The sequence below is a fragment of the Mustela putorius genome, unplaced genomic scaffold, assembly GCF_011764305.1.
Source record: "Mustela putorius furo isolate JIRA1106 unplaced genomic scaffold, ASM1176430v1.1 tig00003834_pilon_pilon_pilon, whole genome shotgun sequence".
NCBI classification, from domain to species: Eukaryota; Metazoa; Chordata; class Mammalia; order Carnivora; family Mustelidae; genus Mustela; species Mustela putorius.
The window spans coordinates 107,521,905-107,539,197 of record NW_025421987.1 but is presented as its reverse complement, the minus strand read 5'-3'; the positions used below and the strand labels follow the sequence as shown (position 1 = coordinate 107,539,197).

The 17,293-nt window shown below is 43.6% G+C and overlaps 1 protein-coding gene across 2 annotated transcripts in view; it reads left to right on the top strand.

Moving 5' to 3' along the window:
* LOC101676444 (inhibitor of carbonic anhydrase) overlaps positions 1–17,293 on the top strand; it is a 44,482-nt gene that overhangs the window by 10,251 nt on the left and 16,938 nt on the right. The window contains exons 2-11 of one of the 2 annotated variants that reach the window (XM_045088895.1): positions 1,371–1,543; positions 4,767–4,875; positions 6,028–6,189; positions 7,008–7,164; positions 7,924–7,979; positions 10,897–11,075; positions 12,418–12,589; positions 13,469–13,611; positions 15,559–15,649; positions 16,875–16,916. In XM_045088895.1, coding sequence (XP_044944830.1) covers positions 1,371–1,543; positions 4,767–4,875; positions 6,028–6,189; positions 7,008–7,164; positions 7,924–7,979; positions 10,897–11,075; positions 12,418–12,589; positions 13,469–13,611; positions 15,559–15,649; positions 16,875–16,916 — 1,284 coding nt within the window. Of the gene's footprint in view, positions 1–1,370; positions 1,544–4,766; positions 4,876–6,027; positions 6,190–7,004; positions 7,165–7,923; positions 7,980–10,896; positions 11,076–12,417; positions 12,590–13,468; positions 13,612–15,558; positions 15,650–16,874; positions 16,917–17,293 lie in introns of both variants that reach the window. The other variant, XM_045088894.1, reaches the window with a different exon arrangement.

The window sequence follows — 17,293 nt, the reverse complement described above, 5'->3', positions numbered from 1 at the left end:
GCCAGTGAAATAAACATATACTGATTTAAATGCCCCAGCATTTAGTGTCATGTAAGATTAGAGTATCCAATGTCAAAAGAAAGACTAATTCAGTAGGCTCAAGATTCCTTCCCATAGGTTTCTTTTATCTTTTTTTCCCTGAGGTGACATGCACTAACATCAAATCAATTATTTGAAAGTATATAATTCAGTGGCATTTAGTATACTCACAGTGTTGTGTGGACTACCATTTCTGTCTAGCTCCAAAACAGTTTCATCACCCCAGAAGAAAATCCTGTACCCATTAAGCAGTCAGTACACATTCCTTTCTCCCCCAGACCCTGGCAACTACCAATTTGTTTTCTCTCTCTATAGATTTACCTATTCTAGATAGTTCATGTGAGTGGAATCATATAATGTATAGCCTTCCATATCTGGTTTCCTTCCTTTAACATATTAATCTTGAGGTTCACCAATGTGTAACATATAGCAGGACTTCATTCTTTTTCTGGCAGAACAATATTTCACAGCTTGGATAGACCAGATTTTGTTTATCCATTCATCCACTGATAGACATTTGGGTTGTTTCTGTTGTGGCCAGCGTGACAAATCGACCAGGAATGTGAGGATGGTGAAAAGAAATTAAGAGACAAAGAGATGGGGGAAGAAGGAGCACCAAAGAGGATGTCCAATAGTGCCGAGTTTATTCAAGGCAGCAAGGCATTATATAGCTAACAGAAACAATCATAAGAAAGTATCTATTTTTAGCTGATTACTAAAGAGTTTGCAACATGCACAGAAAACCCTTCAAGCTTTCCCATTATCTAGGGACCAGCCAAGAATTTATGACCCTGGCCAAATCATTTCTATCTGACTAGCAAACGTGTGGGAAGTCATGTAGGTGAGCGCACAACACATAGCACAGACCCTTTCTCAGTGCTACTCGACTTTATCGACCTAAGCCTTTTGTTCGGCTATTCAGCCTTTAAAGGAGGCACAAGTCAGGGCCTGGTTTGGTCCTCGTCTCAAGCCTTACCGTGGCCTCCCACATGTTTCTGCCTTTTTTGACCAGTGCGAATAGTACCGCTATGAATATTTGTGTATGTATATTGGAATACCCAATTTCAATTCTTTGGGATATATACTGAGGAGTAGGATTTCTGGATCATATGGTAATTCTGTGTTTGACTTTTGGGGGATACTTTTGGCTTTTTTCTCCAAGGGGGATGGCATAATCAGTGAAATAGGAGTTGAGAATTCACGTGAGCCATGCAGCTAACCCAATTTTTGTCTATCCCACTCAACGAACCCTTTATTACCTTTCACCTCTTCTACCAGCAGAGAAAGTTGAGTGCTGTGGGTGCCTTACAGTTCTAGCCTCTGTCCCCTAGGGCTGTGTCTGGCTGTCCCTGGGGAAACTGTGAGGTGGTGCACCATCTCAGATCATGAAGCCAGTAAGTGCTCCAGTTTCAGTGCCAATATGAAAAGAGTCCTTCCAGCAGATGGTCCCCACATCACCTGTGTGAAGAGAACCTCTCACCTCGAATGTATCAAGGCCATTATGGTAAGTTGCAGCTGCCAACAGGAGAGTGGAAGAAAATTCATACTTCCTTTCTCTGTGCCTGTTATTGTTTATTGCTTCAGAACAACTTTCTTCCCACAGGAACTAGACCATGCTTTAGAGGAGAAAGAAATAAGCTGAAGACCTGAAAGTACAGGGACTGTGTGTAGAAAAATAATATAAGTGCTCAACATTCATTAATAGTAAAAACAATAATAATAAACAACTAATAAAGAAGGATTCATTGAAAATGCCTGTGATAAAGCAAAGCCAGACTGCACTGGAAAATCCATAAAGAGTCAGAAATAAACAAGAAGTTGTAGTTTTACCCTTATTACTTAACATTGTTTTTAGAATTTCCCAGCAAAAAGATACAAAATGCATATGGGATAGAAAGAAGCAAATAAAATATTCATATTTTCAGATGATTGCATGTCTGGAATATACAGTGGGATCAAGGAAAATATTACTCTAATTGTGAATAGGTTCTATAAATTTAATAAATTAAATTTAATTAATATATCACAATATCATTTTTGTATAATAATGGTCATTAGTTGGGGGAAAGTAGCCCAAAATTACAATTCATTTTCATTTAAAACAATATACTATAATTCTATTATACTATAACATAGTCTACTATAATATAATAGAAAAACATTTCAGGAAAAAAATCATAGGAGAGATCTGCAAGATTGTTATAATACAAAAGTCCAGGACAAACAAACAATATTTTTCAATGAATTAAAATATATGTCATATTCCTAAATGGGAAGACTAAATATCATATACTTGTATATCTGGCCAAAGAATAAGTTTAATATAATTTACATCAAAATACAGTCTTTTTAAAAGAACCAATTAAATAAAAATATAAATAAATAAATATATATTATTTTAAAAAATATATTTTTTATATATATAAATAAAAAATATAAAAATCCTAAGAAAAAGCACATGGATGAGGAAATAAATAGTATTATGAAAAAGAAAATAAGCATGGGAGTGGATGAGACCTACTTGAAACTTGAAAAATATTAAAGTAGCAATGTTACAGAGCCCAGGGTCCTGGTGTAGATGTAAGAGACCTGGAAGAGAACAAAATTTGCATATATTCGCAGCTTTCTTTACATACATTCATCCATCTCCTTGTCTATGTGATATGAGGCAGATGTCAACTATGATCAATACCCAACATCAGGGTACTAGGGCTCTAGGTTTAATAAATTTAAGTAAGATACATGTGGATTTATATAGATTTATATATGATAAAGTAAACTTTCTAAACAAATGGCTAAAGAAAAGATTCTTTAGCTGGACAATTGGGTAATTATTTAACAAGGAAAATCAAGTGGAATGTTTAATCCATTTACCAAAACAAGCTCTCAGTTTGACTCAATTTGACTAATAAAGATAGACATCACAAGATAAATCACAAAGGTAGATAAACTTGGAAATGTAAAAATTATAGATCTCTGACAAAAAAAATGTAAAGCCTTAAGCATATGAAAATATATTCGCATCAGCTATAACAAACCAGCTAGGGCAAAAACTAGATAAAGATGTCATTTAAATATGTAAGAAATGCTTAGAATAATAAGCTATAAACAAACCACTCACAGAAATTACATATAATAAAAAATATAAAAATAAGGGAAAAGTGTTCATCCGTTTTTAAATTTTTTTCAAAAGATTATTTATTTATTTATTTGACAGAGATCACAAGTAGGTAGAAAGGCAGACAGAGAGAGAGGGGAAGCGGGTTCCCTGCTGATCAGAGAGCCTGATGTGCAGGGCTCTATCTCAGGACCCTGGGGTCATGACCTGAGCTGAAGGCAGATGCTTTAAACCACTGAGTCACCCAGGTGCCCTGTGTTCATCCTTTTTAATAATCAAATGCAAATAAGTGCAAATAGAGCCATTTCTTAAAGTAACAGTTTTTACCTAGAAATGTAGTAACATCTCTTAAATGATAGCATTTTTTTGCTGGTAGGTTTCCGTGACAGTAGGATACGTTGCTATTGGCATTATAAATGATAAATTCTGTGTTATTTCTGGAAAACACTCTGGAAATATTCAGTAAGGGTCACAAACATGCCCACAAACTTTTATTTATTTTTCTCTAATTCATCGATGAGTGGGGGGAATGATTCGTTACAAGAATTAGACCTTATACAATTGTGGGAGCAGGTTAAACACTTTCTGTGGCACTACTGTCTTTGCAAATGCTCTTGGAGCTTGAGGAGGAGGCAACCAGGAAGGGGAGATGTATGTAAAGTGGAGAAAGAGCAAGAACAGTCTGGAACCTCAGGCGTGACCTGGAGCCCATGGATGTAAACTGAAACCGCTGTCTCTAATTGCTTCTGACCTTGGCAGTGTTCACTAGGCCCAGTGGCCTTCTTTTCCTTTTACCTTTATATTAACTCCCTCATTTTCTCAAGTGAATTTAAGTTGGTTTCTGATACATGCAACCCATAGATATTAATTATACATAAACACCCAAGTATGAATACATACATAGAAAAAGATGGGATAGGGGAAAAAGGAGGCAAGTATATAGAAATGCAACACTAAATTCAGAAAAAGCCTAGGTTACTTCAAATGTCAATTAATAAATGAATTTTAAAAAATGATTTCCATGATGGGTTGGGAAATGATCCAATGTCATTTCTGAGAAGAGGCTGTGAGGTGGCTGCTTCTCACAAGAAGGAAGGAATGCTGGGCTGACAGATACTTGAAGAGGGAATCCAGATCTGTGAGTGCAAACCCTGACTTCTTATGGATAGAAATATTCAATAATTCACTCATTCGCTTACCCAGTAAACATTTATTGAGCACTTACCTGTAGTAGGTGCTTTTCTGGGTACAGCAGGAAAACACACACACACACACACACTCACACTCACACGCACACACACACACATGCACGCACACAAGTGTCCCCACCTTGGTAGAGCTTACATTCCAAAGAGAAGAGCAAGCAGTAAACAATGAAAACTTCTCAGGTGGTTGATAAAGGCTAAGGAAAAAACAAAGGGGAGTCCGGCATTCATACATGAAGTGGTAGTTTTAAGATGTGGCTGGAGAAAGCCTTGCTGGGAAGGTGACATTCAAGCAGACACTAGGGAGAGAAGGAGGTCTGACCCATGCAATATCTCTGGGTCCGTCATCCCTGGCAGAGGGCTAGGTTAGGGCTCCCTTCATGTTCTGGTCTCTTCTATTTCAGGCCAATGAAGCAGATGCTGTGACCCTCGAAGCAGGTTTGGTGCTTGAAGCGGGGCTGCCCCCCTTCAATCTGAAGCCTGTCGTGGCAGAATTCCATGGGTCAAACATTGGTGCGTTCTTCCTGGGGCCCCAGGTCTCTGATTTAACATTGCAGCTATGGGGGAGAAGGCAGGGTCTCTGCCAACATTTCACCTGAAGGGAATAGAATTGCTGGAGCTCTTTGGATCAAAAAAGGGTGTCATCTACACTGACCCATAAGGGTTGGAATGCTGACTCTCCCTGGGAAGCTATGAACTGTGTGCATCCTAATGGAAGTGCCCTTGGTGCTGCTGGATAAGGGGGGCAGGGCTTTCTGGGGTCCATCACCTACCCGTGGGGCTGCGCCATTGGGAGGCCCATCTCTGGAGACACACAGACCTGGACAGGCTCTTCCTGGTGCTGAGTCCCCTGCAGGTGCTATAGAACATGGGTTTGTGAATGCTGTCAAAAGAGGTTTGGTGGGGGGGAGTCGAAGAATAAGGTTTTGCCTCCTCCCTGTACTTGTCCATTAGTGTCATCAGTGTGTGCGTGAGCACAGCCCACCTCAGTTGGACTCCTATTTGCAGAGCCCTGGCAAAATCCCGGGGTACCCCTGCATCCTTCCTCCCAGACCTTCACCACTGTGTCTGGGCTGCAGACGGAGAAGCTGAGAAGGGAGAAAAGCCTTTGGGGAGAAACAGTAACGTCACAATGACTGGGAGTTGAAGATCTTCCTGAGAATGCCCTGCAGGCCCTATAATAGCTGGGGACCCCCACCCCCATGTCTCCACTGGCTTGAAGGGGTTGGCAAAAAGACACTAGCGTTTATTGCCTTAATAAGGGACTTCCCTCTATTCTGCTAATCAAAGGCTTTTTTCTTTTCTTTTCTTTTTTTTAAGATTCTATTTATTAATTTGACAAGAGATCAGAAGTAGGCAGAGAGGCAGGCAGAGAGAGAGAGAGAGAGAGAGAGAGAGAGGAAGCAGGCTCCCCACAGAGCAGAGAGCCTGATGCGGGGCTCAATCCCAGGACCTCAGGATCACGACCTGAGCAGAAGGCAGAGGCTTTAACCCACTGAGCCACCCAGGTGCCCTGGCTTTTTTCTTTTCTTTGTCTACCTGTTCATCAGGGGATGGTGGAGACCCTAGGATTTCCCTCAAGTTGCCCATTGCACGCCCTCTGGAAGATTAGCTAGTGACTGTGGTATCTTCCTTTGGCCCTTCTTTCTCTCTGCTCCTTTGCAGAGCCACAAACCTTGCATTATGCTGTGGCTGTGGTGGAGAAGGGCAGCGACTTCCAGCTGAAACAGCTCCAAGGCAAGAAGTCCTGCCACTCGGGCCTAGGATGGTCTGCTGGGTGGTACCTCCCCATCCGGATACTTCTTCCTTCTGACTCTGTTGAAGAAGGTAAGCTGGCTGAGGCTGGGTGCCTTCTGCCAGGACTCCTACTCCAGTCGCCCGCAGGGATTGCAGTGGGGCCATACAACCACTATCCAGCATACCAGTTTCAGGAACTGTGAGATGGGGTGAGAACAGCCTGCTGTAAGTGTGATCAGCTAGGTTTGTTGCAGCAGCAACCCTTGGGAACTGGACGCTGTGTCTTCTCTCAGCAAGGGTACCTTGGTCTCTGAGCTCCTGACAGCCCCGAACTCATTGTAACCCCAGCAGTTTGGCTTGACAAGGAAGGTCACTGAGGCTCATGAGAAAGGACAATTCCATTTTGCTTCCCAGGAAGGCTTACTGGGAATTACAGCCACACCGTCAGCAGTCCGGCCTTTGTGCCTGGGGTAAGGGCTTGGGATGGGGCCAAGAAGAGAGGAGTGGACTGGAGCCACGATTTCTTTTGTGTATACTTCTTGTTCAGTTATGAAGAGCCAAGGGAGCCTAGGGTACCTCTTTAGCATTTGGAAGATGATTACAAAGTCTTTCTGTGCTTTTGAGGCCTGCCAGCTCTAAGCATTCATGTTCTGCCTATAATAGGACAACAGGCTGCTGGGGTCAGATGGAGTGCCACACGTCAGTGTGATATCTGAACACCCTGGGCCATCCACTTCCTCAGCCATGGGCACTGTCAGCCACCTCTGCACATCTGCTTCCTCAGGATGGTCCTGGGAAGTGTGTTCAGCCTCTTAGGCTCTCATATAGGGCCACTCACTCACTCACATGCAACCTGGAGGTCCCCAGCCAATTCATGCTCTGAGGTTCCTTATGTCTCTGTTAAGCAGCCACAGCAGAAATGGCCAAGATCTTCTCCGGGAGCTGTGTCCCCTGTGCGAACAGGGAGGTATTCCCCAAGCTGTGTCAACTCTGTGCAGGGAAAGGGACAAACAAGTGTGCCTGCTCTTTCCAAGAACCATACTTCGGCTACGCTGGTGCCTTCAAGTGAGTGGGGACACCCCCCCCCCCATTCTTCCTCACTCTGATGCCAGGGAAACTAAGGTGCAGGAAGTGAACACAGAGCCTGCCCAGACCACCTGGGGTATCAGTGTGAAACCCATGGCCTGCTCTCACTCCTAACCATCCTGAGGAGCAGTCTACTGTGTGGGAGCCCCTCTTCTCTCTCTATGGCCTAGGGTCTGTGTGTTACCCTCCTGGACCAAGGAGGGCTGAAGGGACAAAACTGTATCTGGGACTCTGGGATTCACAGACACATGTTTGGGCTTCCAGCTGGGCCAAAGGCCAGGACCTCCCTGCTTGCTTCTCTCCCTGAGCATCTCTCTGTGTCATAAACATGTGCCTGCCTTTCCCTCAGCCCCTGCAGGGGGGGACAAGAGACAAGGCTACTGCTCAAAAGCAGAACAAAACAGTCCAGGAACCCAAGGCTATCCCGAGTTTTTATCCTCAATATTAGGCTATAAGCCTTTATTAAAACAAAAACAAAAACTAGTCGCTTTAGGTTGCCTTTGAAGGGGAAGGGGAAGGTCTTGCCCTCTCATCTCTCCCTCTAGAGTTATGACTTACAAAGCTCCTGCCTGCTTCAGACTCAGGTTGGCTGTGGAGGTATAAAGGCTCCTCAGCTAGAGCCATGGCCTCTGAGGACACACTGAAGCCTGGGAAACTGCGGGCAAAGCCCTGTGAACCAGTGGTCAGTGCAGAGCAAATCATGGGGACTGGCCTAACGACTGCTGTCTTGTTCCTCAGGTGTCTGCAGGATGGTGTGGGGGATGTGGCCTTTGTGAGGCATATGACAGTGTTTGGTAAGTGCTGGATGGAGGAAGACTCATGTGAGCCATTCCCTGGCCAGAGCAGCTAGTTCTGGCCTGAAAATTTCCCTACATCTAGAGATGGGTGATGACAAGACCCTTAATGGAATAGGAGAGTTTCTATGCAAAAACCATTTCCATTACTTGTACTTTGTTTAGTGTTTAGTTTGTTCAGTCTGTAAATCTACTAAACAAATTTTCTAAACAGTAACAATTAGTATTTATTAATTAATGAAATGAAACAAATTTTAATAATTTAATAACTCAATTCCGCTTAGCCACTGCAATATCCATTTCATATGTAATCATACTCTCCCAAATGCTTCAGTATAAATGGTTCCTAAATGTTATAAACACCTTAAACAAACAAATTATAATGATTTCAGAACTTAACTAGCATATTTACAATTAGATGTGTTGCAAAAGCAACACATTACTACTGTGGACAACACAGTAGTCCACATTACAACACATTATTACTGTGGACAAAAATCTATTTCTTTCTCGTTTCTATATAAAAAAACGCTTTTAAGGGTTTTGGGCAACTTATCAGAAAGAAAAAAAATAACATAAATTTAAGACAAATTGAAGTTACAGAATCTGGGTTTTGTTTTGTAACCAATTAAATTTCTATCGGATACAAAATACACTTATATTGCTTTAGATATTTAAACTAAATGTATATTTAGTTTGCGAGGTTCATTTTTAAGATCAATGTCTGCTACCTCAAGGGGAACTTTAAGTCCTCACTTTTTTACATGGGCCTTAGTTCCTTACAACCTAGTGTATTTCTCTAGCATGAAGTGGGAGCTCGGTGTCCTTTGTTGCCTTGTTCAGCTGTTCACAATTCACTCCCCCTTCATTATTACACACTGACCTGGTTTCTTAGCATTTTGGCAATTGAGGCCTCTCCTATTATCGGTACATTTAATGAGTGGGGTCATCCAGGGGTCCCATCTCCCAGACTCAAGTTGTTCCAGATCCTCGTCATTGTTATTCCTGTGGGCATTCCAGTGAGTGCAGTTATGTTGCCAGGGGCCAGCATCTTCTAATGCCCACCCTGAAATGTTTGAAAACATCTTCATTTTCTGAAAATACCATATTGTCCCAGAGTGTCCTGGACCTTTGCTGGAAGTCACTTGTCTGCTAATATTTAAGATCACTCACTGCCTTTTAAGTAGCAGTTTATGATGATCCACCAGGCTTTTGGGGTGCAAATGAAGCTTGGTGGGGAGCTGCTTCCACCACTGGGCCCCTGAGTGACTGATGTTGAGAATTCTTTCTTTTGAAGCTATGGGATCATATTCATTCTTTTAATTTAATTCTGACATTACTAAATCATTGTAAGTTTTTCTTTCAATATAAAGATTTAAAGAGTATTTTCTTTACAACCTACCTAAGTAAACGCGTAACCATTTACCATAACTAATTGTACTCCTTCTCTTTTAGTATGATCATGCATGAACCCCATAGATGTCTACGAGTCTGCTAGGGCTGCCATAACAAAGTACCACAAACTGGGTGGCTTAAGCAATAGCAATTTATTGTCTCACAGCTCTAGAGGCTAGAAGTTCAAGATCAAGGTGTGGGTAGGGTTGGTTCCTTCTGGAGGCTCCTTGCTTCTCCCTTAGTTTCTGGTGGTTTGCCAGCCATCTATGGAGTTCGTTGGCTGTAGTCACATCACCCCACTCTACTTCTTTGCCTTCATGTGACATTCTCCATGTGTATATGTATGTGTGCGTGTGCGTGGTTTTTATCAGGACACCAGTCATATTGGATTAGGGGCCCCACTACTCTAGTGGGACCTCATCTTTAGTTAATGACATCTGTAATGACTCTGTTTCCAAGTAAGGTGACATTCTGAGGTACTGGGGATTTGGATTTCAACATGGAAATTTGCAGGGGACACAATTCAACCCAGAATACCTTCAAATACCTAAACAAGGGGAACCAAAGTGCCTGTTTTCCTCACAAGGTTTTCTGGTCTTCTTTCTACATATAGAGTATGCCGAGTGGACTCCTAGGCCTCCTTCAACTCTTCCCCACCTTTCCCCAGCAGCCTCTGCCTCCAGGAGCGGATGCTGCTATAGTCGGGAGACCTGGACTGTCCTAGCATGGTGATGCATCAACCTCAGACCAGCTGACAAGTCACCTTAAGTCTCTGAGCCTGTCTCCTCATCTAGGGGATCATCCTATTCCTGGCCTCCCCTGGTTGCTATGAGGATTAAGTGAAACAGAGCCTGGAGAGCCTTCAGCACCATTTCTGGTGTGCTGTGGGTGCTCAGAAAACATTTGCTATCATCATTCATAGCAGAAAGTTACACGTATGTGGGGATACCCTGAGGGGACCTGGGCAAGGGTGCCTCCTAGCCCTGTGTCTATCTGCAATGAGAACCGGCCATTTGGCCTCCTGAGGCCTCAGATTCCTCATAGGTATAAAACATATTTGGAAAAGATTCTTTCAGTCTCTTTGTGTTAAAAAAATTATTAAAGGAGACAAGTTAGGTGATACAAACAAGCTTGAACATTTCACAAAGTGGACGGTCTCCTTTTGGAGAACTGCAAAATGGGGCAGAAGGCAGGGAGCTTCTATAGGGTAAAGAACATGCAGAAACAAATACAATGTATCTGGTTGGCTGGGGCCACACAGGCAACCTTGTCTGGGGTATAAGGGCTCAGAATTGGCTTTGTGTCTGGGGACTGGCTAGCTGAATATACTTTGTTCCTGTTCAAGTGGAGCATTTACAAGGACACAAAAGTTGTCTAGATTTTGGCTTGCTTCTGTGGCCCTGGGGCACGAGCAGGGCCTCGAAAGTAATTACAACAAGGTCAGTCTGTGATTCAGGGAGCAGCAGGGACCACGGCTCATGGCTCTGCCTGCAGTTGGCTCATCTGGGCTTTCCTCCTGCAGAGAACCTGGCAGACAGGACTGACCATGACCAGTATAAGTTGCTCTGCCCAGACAACAGCCAGATGCCGGTGGATAAATACAGGGAGTGCAACCTGGGCCTTTTCCCTTCTCATGCTGTCGTGGCTCGAAATGTCGGGGGCAAGGAGGACTTGATCTGGGAGCTACTCAACCAGGCCCAGGTATTCCCACCTTCTACCCTCACCTCCTGCTTTGTGTATATGGCGGGGCTGGGGGTGGGTCTCTGCTTAGATTTGGGGCATTTTCTTATGTTCTCTTCTAGCCACTCTGAAAGTTCTTTTGGGTGTAGGGCAAGAACCATGTCATACATCATCTGCTTCACTGAAAAATCTCTCAGTCTATATTGTCAGAGACAACAGAGGCTCTGAACCCCTCACCTGGCATCATCTACTCCATGGACCAAAGACTCCATAGAAGTGCCTCATTGCTCCATTTTTTTCTCTTCAGTTCTAAAGAGGTTTTCAGGATGCGGAGTAGATGCCTCTCCTCCATGGAGTGTTCCGCTATTATCTTACTGCCATGGAATCCTGCCCTCCTCACTTTCCTCAGTGGCAGGTTCCCTAGCCATGAGCATTCTCTCTTTCTGGTGTTGGTGACAGCATCTCCTGGCCAGCCCTCATTCATTCCCTGTCCCTGCTCTGTTGGTGCTCTCTGCTCAGCACTGGGGGTCCAGAGATGAAGTGGACAATGACTTGCCCTTGAGTTGCTTCCAGACAAGTGTAAGGGCCTTGATGAGTACACATACAAATTATCACCAGATGAAATGGTACAACCTTGGGGACACAGATCGTATACTTTGTAGAGGACAGAGGAATTGATTTGCAGGGTGTATCTGGGGAGATTCTTGAGCCCTAGGTAGGAAGCTGTGCATACCCCCAGGAAGGGAGGGGATTATTTGCCAATGAGGGCAGCAGGTGTCTTTTCACATAGAACTGACACAAAAGCAAAAAGCAGATAGACAGTGGAAAGAGCTTAGGAGTTGAGCTTCCCTATTTCGGAGGCCAGAAAGTTCCCAGCTGGTCCTTTAGTGGTAGGCCTGAGGTCAGAGAGGAGCCCAGGACTCCTGACCTCCAGTCTCAGTGGCAGGTATTGGATCACCAGATGTTCTGGGATGAAGACCTCCAGAGCTTCTTGGGACAGTTGGCTGGCCAGGAGACAGGCAGCCTTCACTGCCTGCCCTGTGGGAACTTGCCGTTGGAGAAGGGCAGCTGCATGGGACATGGCAACCATACCTCTTGGTGTGGATCTTGGGGAACAGTCCCTGGCCATTTCCCTGAAGCTGCTCATGGCAGACCAGCTGGGATTTGGGTAGAGCATTCCCTGGAGAGAGGTAGGAGAGCCCCAGGAACCACCAGGGCTTCGGTGGGCTTGGTGCTTTGTCTTAGCTCTCAAGGGCTCATATTTTCTCACTTCCAGTTTTCCTTGTCTGGTTTGGGGTTTGTTATCCCTTCCCCTTGCTTCGCCAGCTTCCCTCCTTCCCTTTTTCTTTTATCCTTTGAACAGGAACATTTTGGAAAAGACAAGTCAACAGAATTCCAGCTCTTTGCCTCTCCTCATGGGAAGGACTTGCTGTTTACAGATGCTACCCGTGGGTTTTTAAGAATCCCTCCTAAGATGGATGCCAAGCTATATGTGGGATATGAATATTTTGCTGCCACTCAACATCAAAGGAGAGGTGTGTAAAGTCCTGGGAGGGCAGCAGAGGCAGGAAAGCCAAAGAGGCTTCCCCAGTGCCTGAAAACCTCACCTTATCCAACCGTCATTGGCTAGTGGAGCCCAAGGGAGCTACCAGCTGCACTGGGTTAGTGAGGGGATTTTCTGCTGAGCTGGGGAAAAGGCCTGAATTATGAGATCATGAAAGGGTTTTGAAGACCTTCAGATTAGAGTCAACTTGAAGTAATGATGGTTCTTGCTCCTGTGTTTTAATTAGGGATACCCCACCCAGTGGCCGGTTTATATGACAGGAGAAAATAGCACATCCCAAACTGAAGTGGGAACAAGGCTCTCCCGCTATCAGGAGTGAATTTCCAACTCTTGCCTTCCTCTAGATCCCTATGGTTCATTTCTTCTTTCTTCCCTTACTTTCATCTTTATTTAGTCAACTAATAGTCAATGAGCATCCACAAAAGCCACTGTGTTAGATGTGGCATACTCTGGTGAGCAGACATGGGGGTGGGGAGCGATCAGGCACACCCAAAGGAGTACACATAACTACCAACTGGGGAATGCTACTGGATGGGAGAACCCAGTCCTGTCAGAACAAACTCTGGAAGGTCCTGACCATCTGGTGCTCAGACAGGGCTCTCCTCAGGAGGACATACTCAAGGAGGTGAGTATATACTCTTCCTTCACTACTCTTTCTGGGTGCAGAGTTCTGCATTTTTCCTGGAGGATGATAGGCAGGAATGAGCAATGATGTGGGCCTGAGACATGCCCACTCTGCTGCTGTCAGTGAGGACCCTACTGGGCAGCCTTTCTGCAGCTAGTGGCGCTAAGCTTCCAGACACATCTTTGGACTCCTTTTGGATGCCTGGCTTTTCTCCACCTGTCCTAGGTGTGGAAGACCCCCAGAGGGTGCTGTGGTGTGCAGTGGGCCACCATGAGAAGGTCAAGTGTGATGAGTGGAGTGCTGTAAGCGGTGGTGCTTTACAGTGCACCACAGAGGAAAGCACTGAGGACTGCATCGCCGCCATCACAGTAAGGAGCGCCTCACCTCCATAGCTGGGCTCGGACACCCAGACATATGGCCTCTCTGCCCTCTTCCCATATGTATTCCTTTTGGCTATGAGACTAAGATGCACCTGTTATGTGCTGCTCCCACCCTCCAAAGGCCCACCCAGCTCTACTGAATGTGCCACTGGAGGTCAGGCTGGCCCAAGGTTCAGACTCCTTAGGTGCTCAGCTCTGGAGTCCTGGGAGCTCTTAAGTATGGTCATGCCTGGGAGCTGCAGGAAGTGGGGTGACATCCCAGAGGGTGGTCAGGGCCTCTGTGGATTGTGAAAGCAAATCAACCTTAGTCCTTGAGTTGTAAGTATAATTGTTTTTGGTGCTAAAAATATTATATGCTGGAAGAGAAATGAAAGATAAATAAAATCATTTACAACTTTATAACTCAGAGATCATTACCTCATAATTTCTGAGTTATGAATTGTGTTATTAGCTTTCCATTGCTCTATGAGCAGATAATATTTTTGTGATTAGAAAAAATAAATTTATAATAAAAGACTAAAAAATTGACAAATCAGAAGACATACATTCTTCTTTAAGAAGATCTTTATTTTGATAAACTTTCCTAAGACTAACCCATATATTAAGATCTTGAAATTTATACAGTCTCCTTAATGTGTCAATTTTAAGGATTAAATGATTTTGAGTGCTCAGAACATTGCCTAGCATATAATAAGCAGCCAATAAACGTTATCTATTGTTATTATTTAAAGTCAGCACAGTAGGTGCACTTTCTTAGGAAATGGAATATTCATTTAAAATGTTTTTAATGGCTGCACATTATTCCACCAAGTATTTCTGCTTCAATTTATTTAACTGATTTCTAAATGTCTATATATTAATTATTTGCAAATCCTTTGGTATTGTAGATAATATGGGATTGAAGATTTTTGTTCTATAACTCAATATTTCTGGATATATCATAAGAAATAATAATAGTTAATATCTCAGAAGTTGGTTACTATGTGCCAAACATGTTTATGAGCTCTTAACTTGCATTAACTTATCTAACTATTTATTTATTTATTTAAAAGATTTTATTTCTTTATTGTTAGAGAGAGAAGGAGGGAAAGAGAGCACAAGCAGGAGGAGTGGCAGGCAGAGGGATAGGGAGAAGCAGACTCTCTGCTGAGCAAGGAAGCTGATGCGGGACTCAATCCCAGACCCCCGAGATTGTGACCTAAGCCAAAGGCAGACGCTTAACTGCCTGAGCCACTCGGGTGTCCCACATTAACTCATTTAATCCTAACAATGAGCCTATCTGCCCATTTGATGGTTGAAAAAAATGTGTATAGAATAGTTTTTAAGTATGTGTCCTTTGGTATAGTCAGGTCCAAGAGGCTGTGTGGTATACTGGTTATGAGCAGGAGTTAAGGACTTGAACTGTTTAAGTTTTAGTTTTAGTGACTATCTATTGGAGAAATTATTTAACTTCCCTCTGCTTTACTTCACCAGTGTATAAAAGGGGAAGAATTATATAGTACTTACCTTATTGGATTTTGTGAGGAATACATGAGGTACTCTCTCTTTCTCTCTCTCACTCGCAAATAAATAAATAAATAAATAAAACCTTTAAAAAGAGAAACAGTAAATACAACCCCTGAGTCTGGATATGTAGATTACTGAGTGACAGTGGTCACAAAGAAAATGTGGGGGCATAACCAGGACTCAAGATGGGTCCAATGAGAGCTCAGAGATGCCAGGGAGCAGGATCAGGATCTGGATTGGGCACTTGTTTCTGGGTCATCATGTCCAGTTTTCTAACCCCCATAGTGATACAGGAGAAGTTTTGGGTGGTCCATGATGTGATGAATCAAAAGGGCATATGACATAAAGCCAATGGATAGACACATCTGAGGGTCAGTGAGACAGGAAGCAGCTTTACTGTTGTACTACTGATTTATTTCTTAACTTCAGAAGGGAGAGGCCGATGCCATGACTTTGGATGGAGGCTTAATCTACACAGCGGGGCAGTGTGGTCTGGTGCCTGTCCTGGCAGAGAACTACAGTAAGTGGGAGGGGGGTGCCTGTCAGTGTTTTATTTTCTCTGGGCCATGGACATAACAGCGTGGACATAGAAAGAAGGAGAAATGATCTAGTTCATTGTTGAGGTAACAATTAACTATGGGAGAGGCTAGCAGATAGTATCCTCCTTCCCCAGAATCAGAACCAATAAAGATATAGACACAGGAGTTAGGCAGAAAGAGATGAAAAGAGATGTTTATTACCAAAAAGGTGATATTGGAGGTCATGGTACAGAGCTGGCCTCAGGGCTCACCAAATTGCCCTGGAATTAGAGTTACCCATTAATTCAGAAGAACAGGTCTGTTTGCTTACCCAATGGCTGAAGGCAGAGGAGAAAGCATATTGTCATAGAGCATTATTGAAAAGATCTAAACCACCCTCTCCCCACTGTTCAATGAAGAGGGGCACAGCCACATGTGCCTCGTTCAATGCTTTTGCTAAATTTACTAGTCCAAAATTAACTCACTCCAGCTGCACTGGAATGTTGAGGGGTGAGGCTACAAGGTCATGTTCTTCAGTGGGGACCCTTTCACATAAAAAAAAATAAATAAATCTGGGGAAAAGAAGATTTCACCAATATGATTTATCAAGCTCCTCATCTGTTAGGCAGTGAACAAGAAACCATCCATTAGCCTTCAAACAAAACAACTCTGTGAAGTAAATAATGGTAACTCCGTTTTAGAAAACTAAGAGTTGTACTGATATAAAAACTCTTATAAAAACTTCTCTAATCTTAGAGAAGTTGAATGAGTTGTCCAAGGTAGAATGAAGACCATATCCAGGTTTTCTGACTCCATGGGCCGTTTTTTTCCCCCTCCAGCATAGCAAGAATATAATGATTGCCTACCACAATCCAAAGCTCTGAAGGGAAGGAAGATGTCAGGATGGCTTGAATCACACCGCTAATGCAAAAGGATCTTTTTCAGAGCTTCAGTAGTCTCTGCCCCTCTTCAAAGGGCATCTCCTTTTCTTTCTCTGCAGCAACCTGAGAGTGGGGGAGATTCTGGGGCAGAACCTAATGTCCAAAGGCAAAGGTCAGGGAGAGGGGTTAAATGGGCCTGCAGCATCTTGGCTTGTTGAGAACCAGTGACAAACTGCTTAGCGGGTTTCTTATTTCATTCCTCACTCTTGAGACTGAGAAGCTCATGACTTTGGGTTGAGCAATATGAGAGCTTAATGGCATGTATACCGATTGCTTTTCTTTTCAGTGCCTACAGATGGGTCTACGTGTGTAAATACACCCGTGGCAGGTGAGTCAGCATCAGTAACACTGGGGCTCAAAGGTAAAGGCCATCGTTGGGGAGAGGGTGAGAAAAATCTTAAAAATGAAGCAAAGTGACTAGAGTTGTAAAAAATAAAATAAAAACAAGGAGGATGAGCTACCATCACTACGGCTTAGTGTTAAGGAGCAGATGTGTCACAAAGCTGTGGTGATAAAGACTGTTTGTGGGGTTCTTCACAGACAACAAAGGACTCCTGCTTGCACTATTCCCATTTACTGTCCTCAGCAGTCCTCCAGGCTGTGGGCATCATTATCCCGTGTGGATGGGGAAAGTGAGGCCCAGGGCCATCAGCCAGGGAGTGGCTGCCCTGGGCTTGAGAAGAGGTGGTGTGACTGGAAGCCCCT